This window comes from Eretmochelys imbricata, chromosome 3 (assembly GCF_965152235.1).
Source record: "Eretmochelys imbricata isolate rEreImb1 chromosome 3, rEreImb1.hap1, whole genome shotgun sequence".
In the NCBI taxonomy this organism is placed as follows: domain Eukaryota; kingdom Metazoa; phylum Chordata; order Testudines; family Cheloniidae; genus Eretmochelys; species Eretmochelys imbricata.
Window position 1 is genome coordinate 121501278 of NC_135574.1, and position 18981 is coordinate 121520258.

At 38.8% G+C, this 18981-nt stretch overlaps 1 protein-coding gene across 6 annotated transcripts in view; it reads left to right on the forward strand.

Annotated features, from left to right (window-relative positions):
• Nucleotides 1-18981, forward strand: part of MAP3K4 (mitogen-activated protein kinase kinase kinase 4) — a 144195-nt gene that overhangs the window by 58366 nt on the left and 66848 nt on the right. For all 6 annotated transcript variants that reach the window (XR_013345670.1, XR_013345669.1, XM_077813299.1 and 3 more), the window contains exons 5-10: nucleotides 5275-5421; nucleotides 10591-10748; nucleotides 12927-13043; nucleotides 13425-13524; nucleotides 13630-13713; nucleotides 16548-16814. Coding sequence is in view for 4 of the 6 variants with exons in the window: in XM_077813299.1 (XP_077669425.1) it covers nucleotides 5275-5421; nucleotides 10591-10748; nucleotides 12927-13043; nucleotides 13425-13524; nucleotides 13630-13713; nucleotides 16548-16814 (873 nt within the window). In the remaining 2 variants the exon portion in view is untranslated. The remainder of the gene's footprint in view (nucleotides 1-5274; nucleotides 5422-10590; nucleotides 10749-12926; nucleotides 13044-13424; nucleotides 13525-13629; nucleotides 13714-16547; nucleotides 16815-18981) is intronic.

An 18981-nucleotide genomic window follows, 5' to 3' on the forward strand; every position in this document is an offset into this window, starting at 1 on the left:
TCCTAAGACATCGCTTCCTTCAGACAACCTAAAAGCTCTTGGCCTCCTCATCTAAATCCTTTTAGGTACCACCATTTCATAAGTTCTCAGGTTGATTTAGATCCTGGTTCTAGATACCCAAGATTAATTTCCAAACTGTAATTGAGCTCCATACCTCTTGACTGACTGACTGACAGGTTTCTTAAGACCACTTTCTGAGCCCATTCCTCTCATCTCTCTTGGATCTGGATGTCCCTATGTTGGAGGGCATGGGAGAAAACCACTTCAGTCTGATGGGTCCTCTCCATAATTTAAAAAATATGGTTGCACATTAGTTTCTCTTTTTCAAACTCCTTCAGGGGTGGGGGGTGCTGTCTCTTCGTTTTCCTTCCCTTTAGTTTGTAAACCAGCATTCTTCACTGTTTGGTAGAGGTGACTAATTCTTGCTGTCAAAGTTGTACGTCTGGCAGAGACAGGATGAACAGTGAATATTCTGGCTAATTGACTCATCAGAGAGAATGAATTCACCCCCAACAAATGCCAGAGGTGTCCCAATCAGTATTTTTAAGAACCTGTAGTTCAGAGGTTCTTCTTAAATAGATCTCTTTGCTAACTGAATGAACTATGTAGGTTCAAGCCAGGTACTTTCATCTCACTTTTTTTTTCTCCATCAGGTGGGCCAGGAGCTTGAAATATGCATCATCCCAAGGGTCTTTCAAAAGTGCTTCTTTTTTTTGTTTATTTTAAAGTTGGAGGTATTTGGCATACTCATCACCACAGCATAGTTTTGAGATCTTGGCTTTCCTACTCCTGCCTCTATAATCTCAAGTTTTCCTTTTCGTTGCCCCCTTCTTTGAGCCCAGTCTTGTATTGATCACCATCCTCCTTATTGCAATCCTTAAACATACTTCAAGATGGTTATCCTGTCCCCCCTTGGTGTGCTTGTCTCAAGACTGAACATGAGCAGTTTATTTAACTGAAGCAAAATAGGCATTAAACACCTCAGCCTTGTTGGTGTCATCCATTTGTTCTGCTTATCCACTTAGTAGTGGACCTACACTTTCCTTTTTTCTTGTTCTTAATTAATTTATAAAACCTCCTTCTTATTGTCTCTTATGTCCCTTGCTAAGTTTATGGGTTATCAGCAGTGGTGCTGGAACAGTTTGTATAGTGGAGGTGCTGAGAGCCTTTGAACCAAACTGTAAACCCTGTACATGATGGAAACCACTTCAAGCCAGGGGGTGCTACCACACCCCCCAGCATGCTTAGTTCCAGCACCCCTGGTTATCAGTTGAGTCATTAGAACCATAATACCCAATAGATGTTCATTCCCTTCTGAATTCTGTAACAGGGTTATAGGCAACTTCCCCCCCCTCCCCCTTCCCCCCCCCATTTAAAGCTGCAGGTCTTCTCTCCTGGCAGCAATCATAACCCATGTCTCTTAGGGCCGTGACTACTAGAGTTGGGTGAAATCTTTTGGATGAAACTTTCTGCTGCTGAAAAATGCATATTTGGGTCCACTGAAACACTTCACAAATTCTTGGTGAATTTGCTGAATTGTTTTGTCCGGGGGGGGGAACCACTGGAAAAAGTCTAGTCCCTTTGTTCCAAAAATGGCAGTTTTTCTATTTGAAATGATTGTTTAGAATTTTGTGTCATTTATGTTTTTAAAAAGTTTAACACCACCAGCCCTTCTTCCCCACAAAAAACCAAAATGAAATTAGTGTTTTTCTTCAAATTTTTCATCCCCCCCCCCCCAATTAAACTTGTTTTGGATTGGCCCAAATGAACTTTTTCCGTTTTTTTTTTTTTTTTTGGCCTGGCCACTGAACCAGAAAATCAGCTATTTGTACATGGCCACTTCTCTGGCTGAGAAGGAAAGGTCTTCAAAGGAAGATTTGTGTAAGGTTGCCACCTGTTGGTCCTACATACCTTTTTCAGGCACTACAGGTTGAACAATCAGTCTGCACCCTTATTAGGTGAGTGCTGAGTTCTGTCATTTTGTAAGATCTTTTCCCCTCCTTCACTGGGGAACCAGGGGGCACTGCAATTTATAGCTTTTTGATTCATATTATAGACTGATTAGGAGCAGAGAGAGAGGGAGGATTCCCTCCCTGTAAACTGGGTTTCTAGGATGAAACATTTTACAATTTGGAGCCATCCCAGGTTGTTTTAAATTGACCCTTATGATTAACTAGTAGTTAGATACTTAATTAAAAAAATTGTCTATTCTCCACATGTTTGTTGCTATCCAGTTAGTATTTTTCACAAGGTGTGTTTAAGGACTAAGGAAAAATCTAATTAAAGAAAGTCTAGCTGGGTGGGGAGATTAACCTTGGAAGCTGGTGATTAGTCACTGCCTAGTGAGTCTGAACAGCTTAGGGAAATTGGTTGGTTCAGTTTGTCAAAAGCTTGGTTGCAGAAGCCTAATTTACAGGGGAAGAAAATCTCTGACAAATAATCATATTATAAAACTGCTGTAGACTATAGTAATTTGGAGATTACGTTATATGTCCAGCATGGTTTTCAGAAAAGAATCCTTGAATTGCTGTACTTATTCCTCAGAGAAACAGCATTGGCAGCTGCACTTTCGGTCCGTGTAGATTGGACCATCGTTGACATCCCTTAGTATGTATAGTTTAGACCATATTTTTGGAGGTGCTCACTGCTTTGTTGTTTTAAATTCCTATCAAACTGCCACTTACAACCTTTTTAGCCCAGTTACAGTTTTTTCTATAAAACTTGGATTTAATTGTTCTGTTATGAAGTACAAATAGTTATTTTTGCATGTGGTAATATTAGATGCTGGGTTAAGGTTTTGGAGTGAATAATCTGCTTTATTTTTTTAATGAAATTTTTAGTTTACTGTATTCAAAAAGTGACTTGCACATATGTGCAATATCAGTCTGCCTAACTATTTGATACAAATTATGGAACAGGTTCAGTGTTTCAGTGAACAATGCGTATAGTTAAACTTCTTTGAGGCAGCTGTAATATGGATACTTCATTTGGATTTATGTGTAAAAGCTGCATTATTGCAAAACGCCACCAAATGGAATATTCGTTTGTTCTAGGACTGTCACACAAAAATCTTGGATGAAGTTTATAAACATTTCAATTCACTACTTATTTTTGATATGATTTTTTAAAAATCTATTTAAAAAAAGGAATTAAATGTTAAACATGTAAAATACAGTATGTGCCACTATGGGAACAGCTATTAACAACTTTTAGAAAGGCCATTATAAAGTGGTAACTGAGCTATTTCTAATCGTGAACCCTACTATTAGGGTCATAATTTTAACAAATGACCCATAGGCCCTGTTGTAAACTATGCAGTTAGTTTTCTTTTACCTGAATTATGTAGGTACAGTCACTAATCTTGCACTAATATTAGCAATTTTAAGGCAGTCCTTAGTTTTCTTCAGGAGCATAAATCAGTTGAGAACTTCTGTAACAACCCCTCAAACCTATGTAAATGGGTCAGCAGCAATGGTGAGTGTTAGCCAATTTGCAAATAAAAGGCTTTCAGCTGGTCACTAAGCATCCACTGCCACCACTACACTTACTTAAGAGCTGAATAATATGGTATATGTCATGTGAAGGAGGGCTGATATACTGCTCCTTGGACATAACAAGTCAATAGATCGGCAGGGTGCATATTGTATGAGTGACTGGAGAGTAAAGAAAATGGGCTTGTTCTTTAAAATATGTGATATGCTAGGGGTTTAGTTATTCTTTTTGCCTGATTTCCAAATCTGTTTCAACAGTCTTAGTTGTGCAAAGTAAAATGAGCTGCATTTGGTGCACCTGTAGAATCAGAGCAACCTTTCTTCCTTTATCCACGACACAGTGTATATATACTTTTTTTAATACACCAGGTCAGTAATACATGACGAGTGTAGTTCACACAGAGGCATGTCTAAGCTACAATGGCACAGCTACCATGCAGCAGCTGTGCCGCTGTAGCACCATAGTGTAAACACTCCATGTCTATGGAAGGAGTTTTCCATCAATGCAGTTAATCCATGTCTCCAAGAGGCGGTTGCTAGGTTGACGGAAGAATTCTTCCATTGATGTAACTGCATCTACTCTTGGAGTAGGTGGTACATGGCACTCAGGACACACAAATTTTCCGAGTCCTGAGTGACATAGTTAGGTTGATCTAATTTTTAAAAGTGTAGACAAGGCCTAAGAATAAGTGATTATTTGTTTCAGTTCTTTGAGACAGTGATTGTCTTTTTGTTGTTTGTTCAGCACCTTGCAGAATGGGGTTGTGGTCCATGGTTGGACGGCATAGGCTCTGCACCCTAATAATAATAATAATACAGGATTCTATTTTTTGTATTTCTTGACTTCATTCTGTTAAGCCTTCTCATACACAGGGTTCAGTGTAGTGATTTTTTTTTTTTCAGAAAGAAAATTAGCATAACATTTTCCATAGAATTTAAAAAAAAAAAAAAAAAACACTCCTAAACCTAAATCTAATGAAATCGGTACTCAAGGACAGTGATGCATAGTCAGACCTATGGATGGAAGTTAGGTTTGGAATAATACAGATTTGGGAATGGAAAATTCCTATTATTTCATCCAGACTATCTCTTTGCCAGTGCATGGTTGATTCCTACAGTGTGCTTCTAGTGTCTTCTTGTTTAAAAACCTATGCTTCCTAGAGCAGGTATGGAATGGCCAGCCACACTGATGTGCCCATGGCTTGACCTGAAGTGATCACTTCTGTGAATAAGTAGATTATTCATTCAGTCCTTGGCTTCTTTTGCCCAAACTGTCAACAAGGGAGGGCGCCAGTCATTGTCAGTTGTAGTGATGTGTTTCATGTTGTGGATATCTGCCCAGTAGGAACAGGATCAAGACCAGTATAGTAAATTATTTCACATAGGCTTCCAAACAGCTGACAACTGTCAAATGACCTATTACTACTGACTTGCTGTGGATTTAAACCATTGATCTAATAGTGTGAAGCTCCTTGTCCAGTTATAAAATTTTAAACTATCCATTCAGTTGCATACAATGGTTTTCCAAATAGCAAAAATAAAATTTGAAGCATTTGCTGCCATCCCTACTTGCAGTAACTTGCTGAGTGGTATTACAGTCTCAGGAGAACTTATTCAAAACTTCCCAGGAGATATAGGAACAATCCAACTAGTCTGTGAAAGCTAGAGAAGCACACTAGTGACACAAATGTATTATTTAAATAAGATAAACTTTAATTCCCAAATCTCAGAGGAAATTTGAGAATAGCAGATTGATTGCAGTTTGTGGTCTCTTCTATTGCAGCTAGCAAGAGAGTGTAAAGAGGTCCTGAAGGGTGGCCTGCTAATGAAGCAATATTATCAGTTTATGTTACGTGAGGTGTTAGATGACTTACAGAAGATTGACTACAACATAGATTCTTTTGAAGAGGACCTGCATAAAATGTTAATGGTGAGTAGCAAAAAAGGGAATATTTTTGGTGTCCTGGTAAATGTGTTAGCGTTACTCTGTTACCAGTACAAATCTGTTACATATTTGCTTGATTCTAGGTCTTGGGATCATTTCTGATTGTCCTTCCTTAGCCAGTAACTGTCTAGCCTGCTTATATTACCTTTTTTAAAAATGGCAATAATGGTCATTGTTCTAATAAATTTTATCAAAAGATGTAAAAGTATGTGAGAGACAATGTTGATTTTTTTTGATGACTGGATTGTGGGAATGCTATTATCTTAGGTGCTAAGAGAGTCAGTAATATGCTTTTTTGGCAAATTGCCTCTGTTTATGAAATAGCTCATCATAGAATCATAAATGTGATAATAAATAAAATTAAATTAATTTAAGTAATATTAAGTTTGAAATTAAACCAAGGAAAACAGTTGTCTAGCTAACGTCTTTTTGCTTTAATTTTCACCTTGATATTGTACCATCCTAGAAGCATGTCTTATTTTTAGTATATTTGGTACGGCAATAACTAAACACAGAAGGCTGATTTAATTATATACTGCTGGTCTCCAGTGAGTGTAACTGAAGTTGTTTTGTTTTTGAGAGTTTAAATTAAAACCTCATTTCTTTAATGTGGCTTGATATCTTTTCATTGTGTGGCTTTTTTTTTTTTTTTTTTTTTTAAGTAGCTTAAAGAATAAGGGAGGCTCAGGAAGACTCTGATTTTGGTGTCTGATGATAGGGAGAGCTGACAGCGCTGCATATAGTTAAGGTTAGCTGACACTTCCCATTATTAGACCCTGTTTTCAGTCTTATAACGTTGCCAAACTTCAACCGTTGGAGCTGAAATTTCCCATCTGCCTTAGGCAGAATTTTTTGAAAACTTTCAGCAAAAGTGGTTCAGCCATTTCTGAGAACTAGATTAGAGGAAAAAAATGTTTTGACCATGTTTAAAAAAAATAATTAATTAAAAAAAAGAAGCCGCTTTTAACCATTTCATTGAGAAGTTCTAGTGCCTCCATGCTTTGAAGCAAGGGCTTGAAATTTGGCAGCAGGCTTGCCTTTGTGTTAGGAATGGGTCTTCTGCTGTTCTTGTGAAAACCCCCCCCCCCCAACTGGGCCAACTAATAAGCCTTTGAAAAAAGTCACCAGAGAATTGTTAGTCTGGCAGCTAAATACTTCAAAGATTCTGTGTGTACTGGACATGCCCCAGGCTGCACAGGACATGAGCAGGGCTTTTGTTAAAAATGCTGCTCCTGGCTGCTGTGGTGCTGGGTACTAGAGCTGAGAGCAGGGGCTCTCACCTATGTTCTCAGTGCTTGGGCAGAACTGAGGAGAGAGGATGAGAGTCAGACCTAGTGAAGGGATTAGATTGGGATTTGGAGTTGGGACCATCTGACCAAGGTGATTTGGTTTGGGAGCCGGTGGAGAGAAATGGGGGTAGGGAGTACGAGGGAATTGGGAGGAGGTAGACAGAGATTAGATGAATTTTGGGGGAGCAGAAAGGGAGATTGGGACTGGCCAGTCAGGGAGACTGGGACTGGGAGCCAGTGGCAGGGAAGTGGGGAGACTGAGCTTGGACAAGAAGCCAGGGTGCAGGATGTGGCTATACGGTGGATATCTGCTGATTTACAGGGCTCTAGATATAAAATTTGGATTTGTATCCACCTGCAATTTGCTGGGCTCTACTTATGTTCCTTGGTTCCACTTCTGATACAATGTTCCCTTTCTATATGGGGTAAGTAAGTATTGTCATTTCCTCTTAAAAAATCTTCTAGGAATACACGCTCATCTCCTCAGGAGTGCCTTCAGAGTGATTAGCAAGAACCTCATAGTGAGGAGGAAGATCTTGTGGAGGAATATGAGGACCAACTTATTCCACTGGCTATATCATCTTTATCACTTGGTGAAGCTGTGACTCCATCTAATACATCCACAATAGAGAATTTCAGGACTTTCTTAAAAGAATGGTGGACACCTTAGAAATTTCTCTAATGGTCATCCAGGAGGGATCTCATAAATTATTTGACATTTTGTACCCACTATCCCAAGGTCATTTAGTCTAGCCTATAAATGAGGTCATTCTTGAGCCTGCCAAGGACCAATGGCAAATGCCAGGTATCAAGTTCCCCTGAAGGGGTTTAAGTTTTGTTTTTTTTTTACCCACCTGGTCCCTGGGTATTTGGTTTTGACAGCAAGGCTAAGACCAAGAAGATGAATCTTCTAGGGGGAAAAGCTGGCTCTTTTGCTAGTTTGCAGATTTATATAACCAACTATCTAGCCATGTTAGTTAAGTATGATTTTTCTGCAATGGGACAAGGTTTTAGAGGTAGCTGAAAAACTTCCTCAGGAGACCAGGGACTAAATAAAGGTGGTGGCTACCTAAGCCTGGTTGGTGATGAGACAGCTTTGCAGACTTCATTAGATGCCCCTGACTCTGTGGCAAGGTCAATGGCCACTGCGGTCATTATGCAAAGAACATTATGATTGCATCTGTCAGCCATTGCAAAAGAAGTTCAGGCCACAATCAAGACCTTCCTTTAGAAAGGCCATGGCCCCTTTAATTGGGGAACTGACAAAGCAATTCACTCTCTGAAGGACCCGAAGGACATCTGTAGGTGTTCACACTCCATTGCAGAAGTAGTAGTAAATTAGATCCTAACCTTTCTCCTTCTCCATCTTCTTCATATCTGTACTCCAAAAGGCTCCTGACTCCTTTAGAAAAAGGCCTCTCTTCTAAACTTCTGTGACAATGCACTCTTCATCTGACTAGAGGTTTCAGATTTGAGGCTGCAGTTGAGATTCCTGGACCAGGTGTAGAGGATCTTTATTTTTTCTCCCGTTGGCAATCACCTTTCTCTTTTGTGGATTCATAGGTTGTAATTACTCCTGATCAGAGGGCTAAGAAATTATCTAGAAAGATTACTAGCTAATAAATTATCCTGAGGGTTCACTAACTAGTTCCCTTCATTTCCAAAAGTTTGCTTTTTTTGAAATTGAAAATGTTTTTGATTCTCCTTCCATTTTTAATTTTAACTAAATCAACTTTTGATTGCTCTATCCAGTGTTGTTTTCTATGACTAGCTTGTCTGTAACGTCCTCACTGCTTTCCAAAACCAAATGTAAAATATCACCTCTTGTTGGTTCCAGTCATGCTAACTGTTCCACCCTGTTTCTGTTACTTCTGTAATATCCGGTTTCCTATGCTGAACCGGTAGCTCAAGTTCCTCCATTTTGTTGCCCAAGCTCATCACATTAGTATACCAACATATCAGTTTTTTCTCTCTGACCTCACCCAATTTCTGGATGTATTAGGTATAGTCCTTCTGCACTTTTTAAAAAGCCCGAGTCATGTATTTCCTCTGGTTAAAGAGCCATTGCATTGCCTACATGAGATTTGAATGTTGTGCTCCTGTTTCTAATGGATTGTCCCTATGAACCTGTCGTTATGTTGACTTTTTTGGTAGGTATCACCTTGGCTTGCTGGGTGAGTAAAATTCAGGCTTTGATGAGAAGTCTTCCATACACAATTTTTTAGAAAAACAGGTTTACTCTCAGGCTGCATCAATTTTTTTTTACCAGAAGTGGTTTCAGAGTTTCATATAAATCAAAGTATACGTTAAATGATATTTTTTTTCTAAATCTTATGGCTCGCCTTCAGACTCTGAACTCCACACACTAGATGTTTTTAGGGCTGTGTCCTTTCATAGGTCATCCAGACTCTTTGGCTTTTGCTAATAAATCATAGGACAAGCTGTTTCCTTTCAGAGATTCTCTAAATGGGTTACAGACTGTGTTAAGATTTCCTGCTCGTTAAACTACTTCTTCCCTCTCAAGTTAGGGCACAGTCTCTACTAGGGCTCAGTCAACATTTGTAGCTTGCTTTAGGAGAGTCCCTGTTTCTGAGATTTGTACTGTGGCTTCTTGGAGTTCAGTTCATATGTTTACCAATCACTACTCCATTGTGGCAACTTCTAGAACAGATGCCCAGTTTGGAAGAACTGTCCTACAGTCATAATTAAGATTAGATATTGTCACGGGTGTTTTTAGTAAAAGTCACGGACAGGTAGCAGCCAATAGACAGAAATTCACGGAAGCCTGCAACCTGTCTGTGACTTTTACTAAAAATACCCGGGGGGTTGGGTGGGAAGTGGACTAACAGTCCGAGCCCCACTGCCAGGAGCTGACCACCGGCTTCCGCTCCAGTCCCGGGGGCTGACAGCTGCTCCAGACCCGCCGCTGCAGTGGGCAGAAGTCACGGAGTTCTGTGAAAGTCATAGAATCCATGACCTCAGTGACAAAATGGTATTCTTAGTGATAATTTAGATGGGAATCCTATCACCTATCTCCTTGGAAAGGACTTCTAGTCACTCTCCTACAAAGGGATTTGTGGACAAAGTGCAGACACTTACCTTAAGTAACTGAAATTCTTCAAGATGCTTTTGTCCACACAGATCCCAAAACCCATGTTCCTTTCCCACTGCTAAGGAGTTTCTGGATTTCTGTATTAGTAAAGGAACTGAGTAGTGGTTGTGGCTGTTCTGCCCTTTATACCCTCACTAAAGGGGGCATGAGAATGCGCACAATGCATGTGCAACCCCAGTGGACATTCCTTGCTAAAAGATTCTTGGCTTATGTGGGTAGGCTGTGCACACTGACAGTGGGATGCATGTAGAAGAAAGAATCTCTGAGAACACCACTATTATTAAGATACCTTTAAATTGGCAATAATTCTTCCCTCCACTCAGTAAGCCCACCATTGGCATGCCATGGAATTCACTGTTGTCAGTAGTGGATGACAACTTGTAGCGACAACGACACTCTTGTCAGTAGTGAATGACAGCGGAGCTGACTGTACTTGTTTGCATATGGGAGAGGGTTTGGGAAGGAGTGCATGTATAGTGGAGCTCCTCATGTTTGTGAAGAGATCTGCAGTCTCCAGTGTCTTTCTTTGCATATGTTTCTCAAAATAATAATTTGGTGTGTCATTCATCTTCCAGTGCCACAAATAGCAGAGAAGCTTGCAGCATATTTTCTGCTGCAGCAAACAGAATATTACAGATAGTTCCCTCCATCTCCTTGGTATTATGTGGAATCTTTTGTGGGTGTGAAAATTAGGCCCCTTAATTACAGGTTTTATAACACGTACAATTTAAATGACTTTTTTTCCATTTGCAGGTTTATTTTGATTATATGCGAAGCTGGATCCAAATGCTACAGCAGTTACCTCAAGCATCTCATAGTTTAAAAAATCTCTTAGAGGAAGAATGGAATTTCACCAAAGAAATAACTCCTTATATACGAGGAGGTGAAGCTCAAGCTGGAAAACTGTTCTGGTAGGACTTCTTAAATCACTCTTGTTGTCCTGTAAGTTTATTCCAGACATTTAGGCCTGTTAGAGTCACATTGTATAATTCTAATGACCTGATCTTTCAAAGTAATTTCTATTATGCTCCAGATTAATGTGACACACACAATTTTCTCTGTGTGTTGTTATCAGTTCCAGGATTTATTTTAATTGCAGAATCAGGATCCAAAAATAAAAGAATACATAAACTCTATAAATAGGACTTTAGAAGCTACTTAATTGAATGTCTGAGCGGTTTCCAGTTCATGCAGTTTTAAATGACCATCTTATTTTTAACTAAATTTATCCAAGTATTGTTAGCATCGGCTAATATATTCTAGGATCATGGAAGTTAGATAGATAAGACATGGTGAATAGAACGTATATGACCCCTAAAATTGACCTCCTATAGAGGACTTTCAAATTTCAAACTTGTGTCAGTTGAACTCACTATAAAAGAAACATGGTTACACTTTATATACCTTTTTATTATTGGACAAAATTAAGTTTCAATTTCTGACCATTTTAAAAATATCAAAGTGCCAAACAGTACTGCTGCCCCTTTTTAACCTGAGTGGGCAGTCAAAGTTCAATGCCCTGGGGATATTCCAGTTAGGAGCAAAAATTGATAATGTAGTTTGCTATTTTTTTATTCAGTCTTGTTTATGTACAAGGAATGTACAAAGACCTGTTTTTCTGAAGGCCGAAGGAATGAAAATCAGGGGATAGCTGCTTTGCTTACAGCCGTAGCTTCTTTCAACTTGCACCCCTGACCTCAAATCTTCCTTTAGGCTTCTCCTAGGGTTCCACTGTGCTTACAGGCAGTTGCTTGGCTTTTTTGCTGCCTCTGAGATCTGGTCTACACCTAAAACTTAGCTATATTGTTCAGGCTGTGAAAAGCGTCACACCCAGGGCAACACAGTTAAGTGTAGACACAACTAGGTTGAGAGGAGAATTCTTCCATCTACCTAGCTACTGCCTCTCAAGGGAGTGGATTTACTGCATTGACAGAAAAAATCCTCCATCGCTGTATAAGTGTCTACACTACAGCAGTGTAGCTGCTGCACTGTAGCACTTGTGGTGTAGACATATCCTGAGTCTCTCTGTTTCTTGTCTGCTTCTCTCTGCCCCCGGGTAGACTTTTTTTCCCAACCTACAGACACCCGCCCACATGGTCAAAACAATACCTAGTGGAACCCTGTGTACACATGGTGCTAGTTTCTGGGTAGAGTCCATTATGCCTTGTTTTAGGCGTGGCTCCTTAACCATCCCTTAAAGCAGTTTTAAATGATGTGCACCCTTTGCAGAGAGCAAATGCTAATAACCTATATGACCTTCAGTGGACATGTTAACACCTCTAAGGGTACAGGGCAAGTAGGCCAGAAATCATCTCAACAAACAACAAATTTCAGCAACTACAATTAAAACTGCAGAATAGTTGCTCAGTTTAATAGGAAATATCTGTTTCCTGAGTTTTCTCCAATTAAAGTAGCTGTTTTGATTGTCCACATCCCATGTAAGCAGTTACTGGGGAAGGTTTCAGACCTGCTAAAATTCCAGAAAAGTACCACAGTTATGTAGCTTCCATTCAACTTGAATGAATGAGTCAAAGCAAATTCATGGTGCCTAATTCTTTCAGGGTATGACTGCTGCCATATTTACAAAATTTCCAGTTCTCTTATTACTACTATAACATCACATAGCCCAGAGACATCAGTTCTGTGAGGAGCCCCTCAGTCTGGAATCTGGACTCCTGCTTCTTCTTGTCACATTGTTGTGGGTAACTAGGCTCCATAGATGATTGCTAGGCTTTTGGTGCCTAGCATAACCTCTCCCTCAATCAACCATTGTTCAGCTCTAGTCTTCTGCTATGTCAAAGTGAGATAAACTCATGCTGAAAACTTTGTAGTGGTTCTGGTGGCAGGAGACAACAGGTACTCATGCTGCTGCAATAACTGAAGCAGGCGTGGCCCCTTCTGTGGCAAGACTATTTGGCCTTGCTTGCCTTACTGGGCTTTCACCCTTTCTTGAGAAGAAGGGCAGACCCCACAAGATGCTGAGACGGGGCAGCATGGCTCTCTTATGTGGGATGCAATAAAGAGGAAATAAAAGGAGTGGTAGTGCATGAATGAAAGTGACGTTTCTCCCCATTTTCTTTTGGTTTCAGTGATATTGCAGGAATGCTGCTGAAATCTACGGGAAAATTTCTAGACTCTGGTCTGCAAGACAGCTGTGATGAATTTTGGGCCAGTGCTGATGACAGCACTGCATCAGATGAAATCAGGTATTCCAGCCTTCAAGATCTGGTCTCTCTTATTCTGATGCTCCTTTAGTCCTGTCATGGACAAGCTGCAGTGTTGAAACTTTTTGAAGCACATGAAAACAAACTGCCCAAACCATCTCAGGGATTTTCAGTCTGTAGTTAGTAATTCATCTTTGTTTTGTGTATGTGAAAGCTAATAACCTTGGTTATAGCTAAGGGCATGAGAAACATTTTATATACTGTTCTCTGTGTTGTTTTTATATTCCTGTGACATATGTGTCTGAGCGATGTAAGTTCATTTCAGTTTGCTGAAATGTTTGCACATTTATCTTGTATTTTTTCAGACTGTTCATACTATTGTGTATTTAAAATGTAGTAACGTCATTCTAATCAACATTACAGGAGGTCTGTTATAGAGACCAGTCGGGCACTGAAAGAGCTTTTTCATGAAGCTAGAGAGAGGGCCTCCAAAGCTCTTGGCTTTGCTAAGATGCTGAGGAAGGTAAAGTAACAGTAGTGTTTGATCTAACTTACTAATGTTCATTTTTATTTCTCTGCTTAAAACACTTCAATTCAGTAAAGAGTTTCTTTTTATAACTGTCATTAGGACCTTGAAATAGCAGCAGAATTCACATTGTCGGCCCCTGTGCAAGAGTTCCTGAATGTCCTGAAAACAAAACAGTATGTGAAGGTAAAATCCATTTAGAGACATCACACTTATATGGTTAATGCTAAACAAGGTATCCAAAACAAAGCTGTATGTGACTTAAGTGCATCTATTTCTTGCTGAATTTGTATTATCAACTTCTTAGAATTGAGCTGTGGCAATCAAGTTAATTTCTTCTATTTTGAAAGTGCAGCTTTTCTAAAACCACCAGCATTTGTGTTAGCTGCAACAGCTTTCAAATAATCTACAAGATTGGGCCAAATCTCCAGTCTGTATTCCTGGTATATCTTGTACTTGGAGGAAGAATCCTACAGTGGCAAGCATGCTAGCCTAGGTCTTGGGAGACCTAGGTTCACTTGGTTGCTCCGACACAGATTTCCTGTGTGACATTGGGCGAATCACTTAGTCTCTCTGTGTTTCAGTTCCCCATCTGTAAAATGTGATTAATAGCACTTCCCTACCTCACAAAATAGCACTTCTCTACCTCACCTATTTGCGAGGATAAATATGCTAAAGATTGTGAGTTACTCGGATACTATGGTAATAGAGTTTCTTACTGTGTCCTTTTGTCTTTGCTGTGTAAAACGTATAATATAAAATTTCTTCCTTGACAGTAGTCTGTTATCCTATATGTGAGCATAAGTGTAGTTAATGTTAATCAGAGTTGTATATACATTTTGAGGGGAGAATAAAATCGTTAGTTTGAAATGGTTTTTTATTACATCTATTCTGTAATGAGATCTTTTAACCTTCTTTTTCCAAAATGACAGGTTTCAGAGTAACAGCCGTGTTAGTCTGTCTTTGCAAAAAGAAAAGGAGTACTTGTGGCACCTTACAGACTAACCAATTTATTTGAGCATGAGCTTTCGTGAGCTACAGCTCACTTCATCGGTATGCATCCGATGAAATGAGCTGTAGCTCACGAAAGCTCATGCTCAAATAAATTGGTTAGTCTCTAAGGTGCCACAAGTACTCCTTTTCTTTTCCCAAAATGAATTTTGGGATTTATCATCTTGGCCTTCTGAAAATGCGTTTGACTTTTAATGTTGGCAGCCTAGTCAGATCAGATGCAAATTAGTTTCACAAAATGTTTCTTTTTTATTTCTAAAGTATCAATAACAACCTTGTAGTTTTAAGTTCCAGCCTCTAATCAAACTGGTTTAAATTGTAAAATTAAGAAATGTAATTTTAAAAATGTTGAGTGCAGTATTTGAATTTAGCCTTCTTGCAGAGGTCATATTTAGCCTAAAGAGTTGGGTTTAGGGGATTAAAAATTCCTTAAATGACATTTGCAGTGTCCCCTCCTCCCGACAGAGAGGCATTGACATATTGAGGATACCTACTGCACTGTTATCCTCTGTGCCAGGAAATTGGTGTAAACATAGTTGTTTAAAATGATTTGTGTGATTGCAGATGTGGTGGAGAGTGTGGGCTTAGCTATGAAAACTGAAAAACTAGTAAAATTAACTAACCTTCGTAATCTTGAATTTTTTTTAATGTTTTGCCACATTCCAGCCAATGCAGCTGTGTTTGTAAAAGCTGTTTATAGAAACTGTGTTCTTGCACAGGGAAACTAGTGTAGATGGGTCCTGACAGACTCTGAATAGAGTTTTGTCTTTTCTGCAGCTAGAAAAATGCTGACTGACATGTTAGGCCTAGGGGGCAGGAGAAGGCATTAACAGGCAAAAGTAAATGAAGGATTTTGAGACCTCATTTATGAGGTTCAAAAACCACTGAAGGGATCATGATAAAGAGGGAAAAGAAAATGGACAAATTCTGGTGTTGTGAAAAAAAATTATGTAAATGGCTTAATGATGTAACTTTAAAAATGGGTTATACATGATAGCTAATTTTCCTTGCTTTCTGCCATTAAGCAGTTATTAAGATGTGGCAAGGAAGGGAGGCAGCAGTCTTATTTTTTTGAATAGTGTAGTCAGAAATGTAGTTATCCGTGAAGATCCGTTTTACAGTGAACAAGAGAAGAGAGAATTAAGTTTCATTGGGCACTTGAATAGCATCATCCTTAGAGATGTTGCTCTTTTCTCTCTACCCATTGCCTTAATGTGTGAGATCCATTATGTTTAACTTCTGACAACACGAATTCCTAACTTCGTAAAAAGAGTTGTGGCACCATTTTTTTGAATAAGAAATTTATTTACCATATGTAATATTCCTTAAATAATACTTCACTTAAAATGGAAATCTGTCCTTGGACTCTATCACAATAATACAAAACAAATTAACCTCTGTAAATTTGTGTGTCAGCAATAACTAAAGAGACAAGCCATTGTTTTGATCAGTCCTTTCATGCCAAGACAGTATGTGTTTCTGTCATGGGCTGTCGAGGAAAGTTATACGAATAGTTCCAGAATTAGAGTGAACTTTTTCCCCGATTTTTTTTTTTTTAAATGTTCCATTGTTTAAGCAAAAGGGAACTAATATTTAATGTCATGGCAGCTTTGACTTTGTTTCTTTGTTCCTTATAATGATTTTAACATTGGGAAGGGACATCTTTTTAAATGATACATATAAAATAATCATTTGAAGATGTGTGCGGGAGCAGCTTTGTATTGTAAGTTGCTGTGGCATCACCATACTTACAGTGTGTTACTTTGATTTTTAGCACATAAGTTGTCAGCACAGGTGGTGTGATGTGATTAAAAGTGAGTATATTGCTAGAGTGGCTGCACTTCTAGAGATATTACCAGTTTAGTGATATTTTCTATGCTTAAAATGGAGAATATGTCTAGAGCTGAAATGACCATTTTAAGCGGACTCTGCTGTGTGTGCAACATACTGAAAAGCTGAGTAGTGGTGTGCAGTTTTGCTCACTGAATGTCATTTTATTCTTTCTGCAGGTGCAAATCCCTGGACTTGAAAACTTACACGTATTTGTCCCAGATAATCTTGCAGCGGAGAAATCTGTGATTTTACAGCTACTAAACGCAGCTGCAGGAAAGGACTGTTCTAAAGATTCAGAGGAGGTTGCATATGAGGCCTACTTACTGATGACCAAGCACAGTGATAAAGACCATGAATTAGATGACAGCTGGAACACATGGGAAGGACAGCCAGTCAAAATAGTGCCTCAGGTGGAAACTGTTGATACCTTAAGTAGTATGCAGGTATGTGTTTTCCATTTTATGTAGTCTACTTTTCCTTGGAGGTGAAGTGCTTCCAGAATAATGACCACAGACATTAAATGAGACATTCTGCCTTCTGTGGCTAAGGTGTATTGGAAATGTAATAGTTATCCAGGACAATTACTTAAAATGTTCTTGCTTTGATATTTTATCTCTAAATATATGTTACTTTAGGAATTGAACGAGACTATTTTTGAAAGCAACATTCTTATTTACAAAAACAGTTCCTTCCCCATTAAATCAAAATAATTAATAAATTATCTACAACAGAGCTGCTCAGGATCAGGTGTATAATTGGACTGATAGTGTTTTGTTTTAGCCAAAAAGCCATCATATCTTGTGAACTGATAGGCCATTGGTGTTTCTTTTGGGTGCATTATGTCATGAAACAAATTGCTTCTGATGCTGGGCAAATCACTTATTCCAAAATATTAATTAAAAAAATGGGTGCCTCAAATTAAACTTGAGTTGGTGCTACTGGATGCTCAGCATTTTTGAAATTCAGGCCACTTGTTTAGGCCACAAGTACTCCTTTTCTTTTTGCGAATACAGACTAACACGGCTGTTACTCTAAAACCTGTTATTTAGGTTGAAACTTTAGGCACCTGTTTTTGAAAATCTTGGCTTTAATCTCTGTGTCTCAGTTCCCCATGTGTAGAAACTGAACTAACAGTTCACTATTTCACTGGGTTGATGTGCAATGGCATTCATTCGTGTTTGTGAGGTGCACAGATACTAAAGTGATAGGAAACTTGTGAGTACCTAAATATAGGAATTCCTAAGCTCTGCAGGAAGAAATCTTCCCATTCGTACTCTGAGCCAGCCGGGGGTTCCTTCCACCATTCCCTCTGCTTCACTATATGCAGCCAGGACTCCCCTTCCCTTCTGCCCACAACCCCTACCACCAGAGCCAAGTAAGATTTTTCCTTCCAGTGTTCTCTACGCTTCCTCACATCCCTACCCTGATTCAGCTCCCTTATGTCCTGGCTTTTTTAGCTCCTAAACCAGCTTTGGCTTGCCTTCAGACTTCCTGGGCTGACCCACTAGTTAAGTGTTAGAATACCTCTTTCATGTATACGGCTGTTTGTAATATACAGACATTGCTTCTTGTTTTGTTAATACTACAGACTGCTCAGTGATAAGTATACACTAATGATAGCTAATCTAGTTTCCGATGATGTCCTTGTTAATTTTTTTTTTTTACAGATATTGTAAAACATCAGGCTTTTTTAAAGTTAGTATTTATTTCTTCAAGAAAATCACAAGACACAGAATTTGGTTTGGAAATTATATCCACCATCTTTTATTTTTATTTTTATATATATATTATATATATGTAAAAAGCATTATTGATTTTTTTTGAAAGGCTATGTTTAAAAAGTAAGAAAGTAAAAAATTAAAGTAATATATGTAGACCTACTAAATCTTCCACACTTTCTATATTCTAAACTGCAGGGAAATGTTTAAAAATTATAAATTTTCATTGAAAATTAAAAGCAGTATTTCTGAAAACATGTCTTTAAATCTTAAGCTTTGTAAAATTCTTTTTAATATAAAAAGTTTAATCCTAAAAATAATTGATAGTGTCCCTTCAATTAGAATCTAACATTCAGTTTTTGTTCTATATTGAAGTACATTATGAATGACAGTCATGACTCTGGAGTACTAACCATGTAACTGAATTTGGACTTGATCTGCTGTAATTAATACATTATTACAACTGGGTTCTTGCAGTTTGTCATTAACAGCTCAGTGTGAATCATGACCTTGGCTTTGCTCTGGGACCATCTGTTATCTTATTTATCTTTGTAGGTTTTGCTGAAACGCTGAACGTTGGTTCCTAAAGGATATATGCATATTTTAGGAATTCATAAGTATAACATAGTTCTTCGAGTGCTTGCTCATGTCCATTCCATTGTAGGTGTGTGTGCCGGTGCTGGAAGTTTTTCCCTCAGTGGTATCCATAGGGGAACCGGCTCTGGAGCCCTCTGGAGTGGCACGCATATGAACCAGTATAAGGAGAGCTGCTGGCTCCCCCCACCCTCAGTTCCTTCTTACCGCCAGTGACGGTACTGGAACGTCTTCTTGCCTTGGCAAGCTTACTCCTCTCAACTGTGCCTAGTTGTGAACTTTCTGTATATAGTTGTTA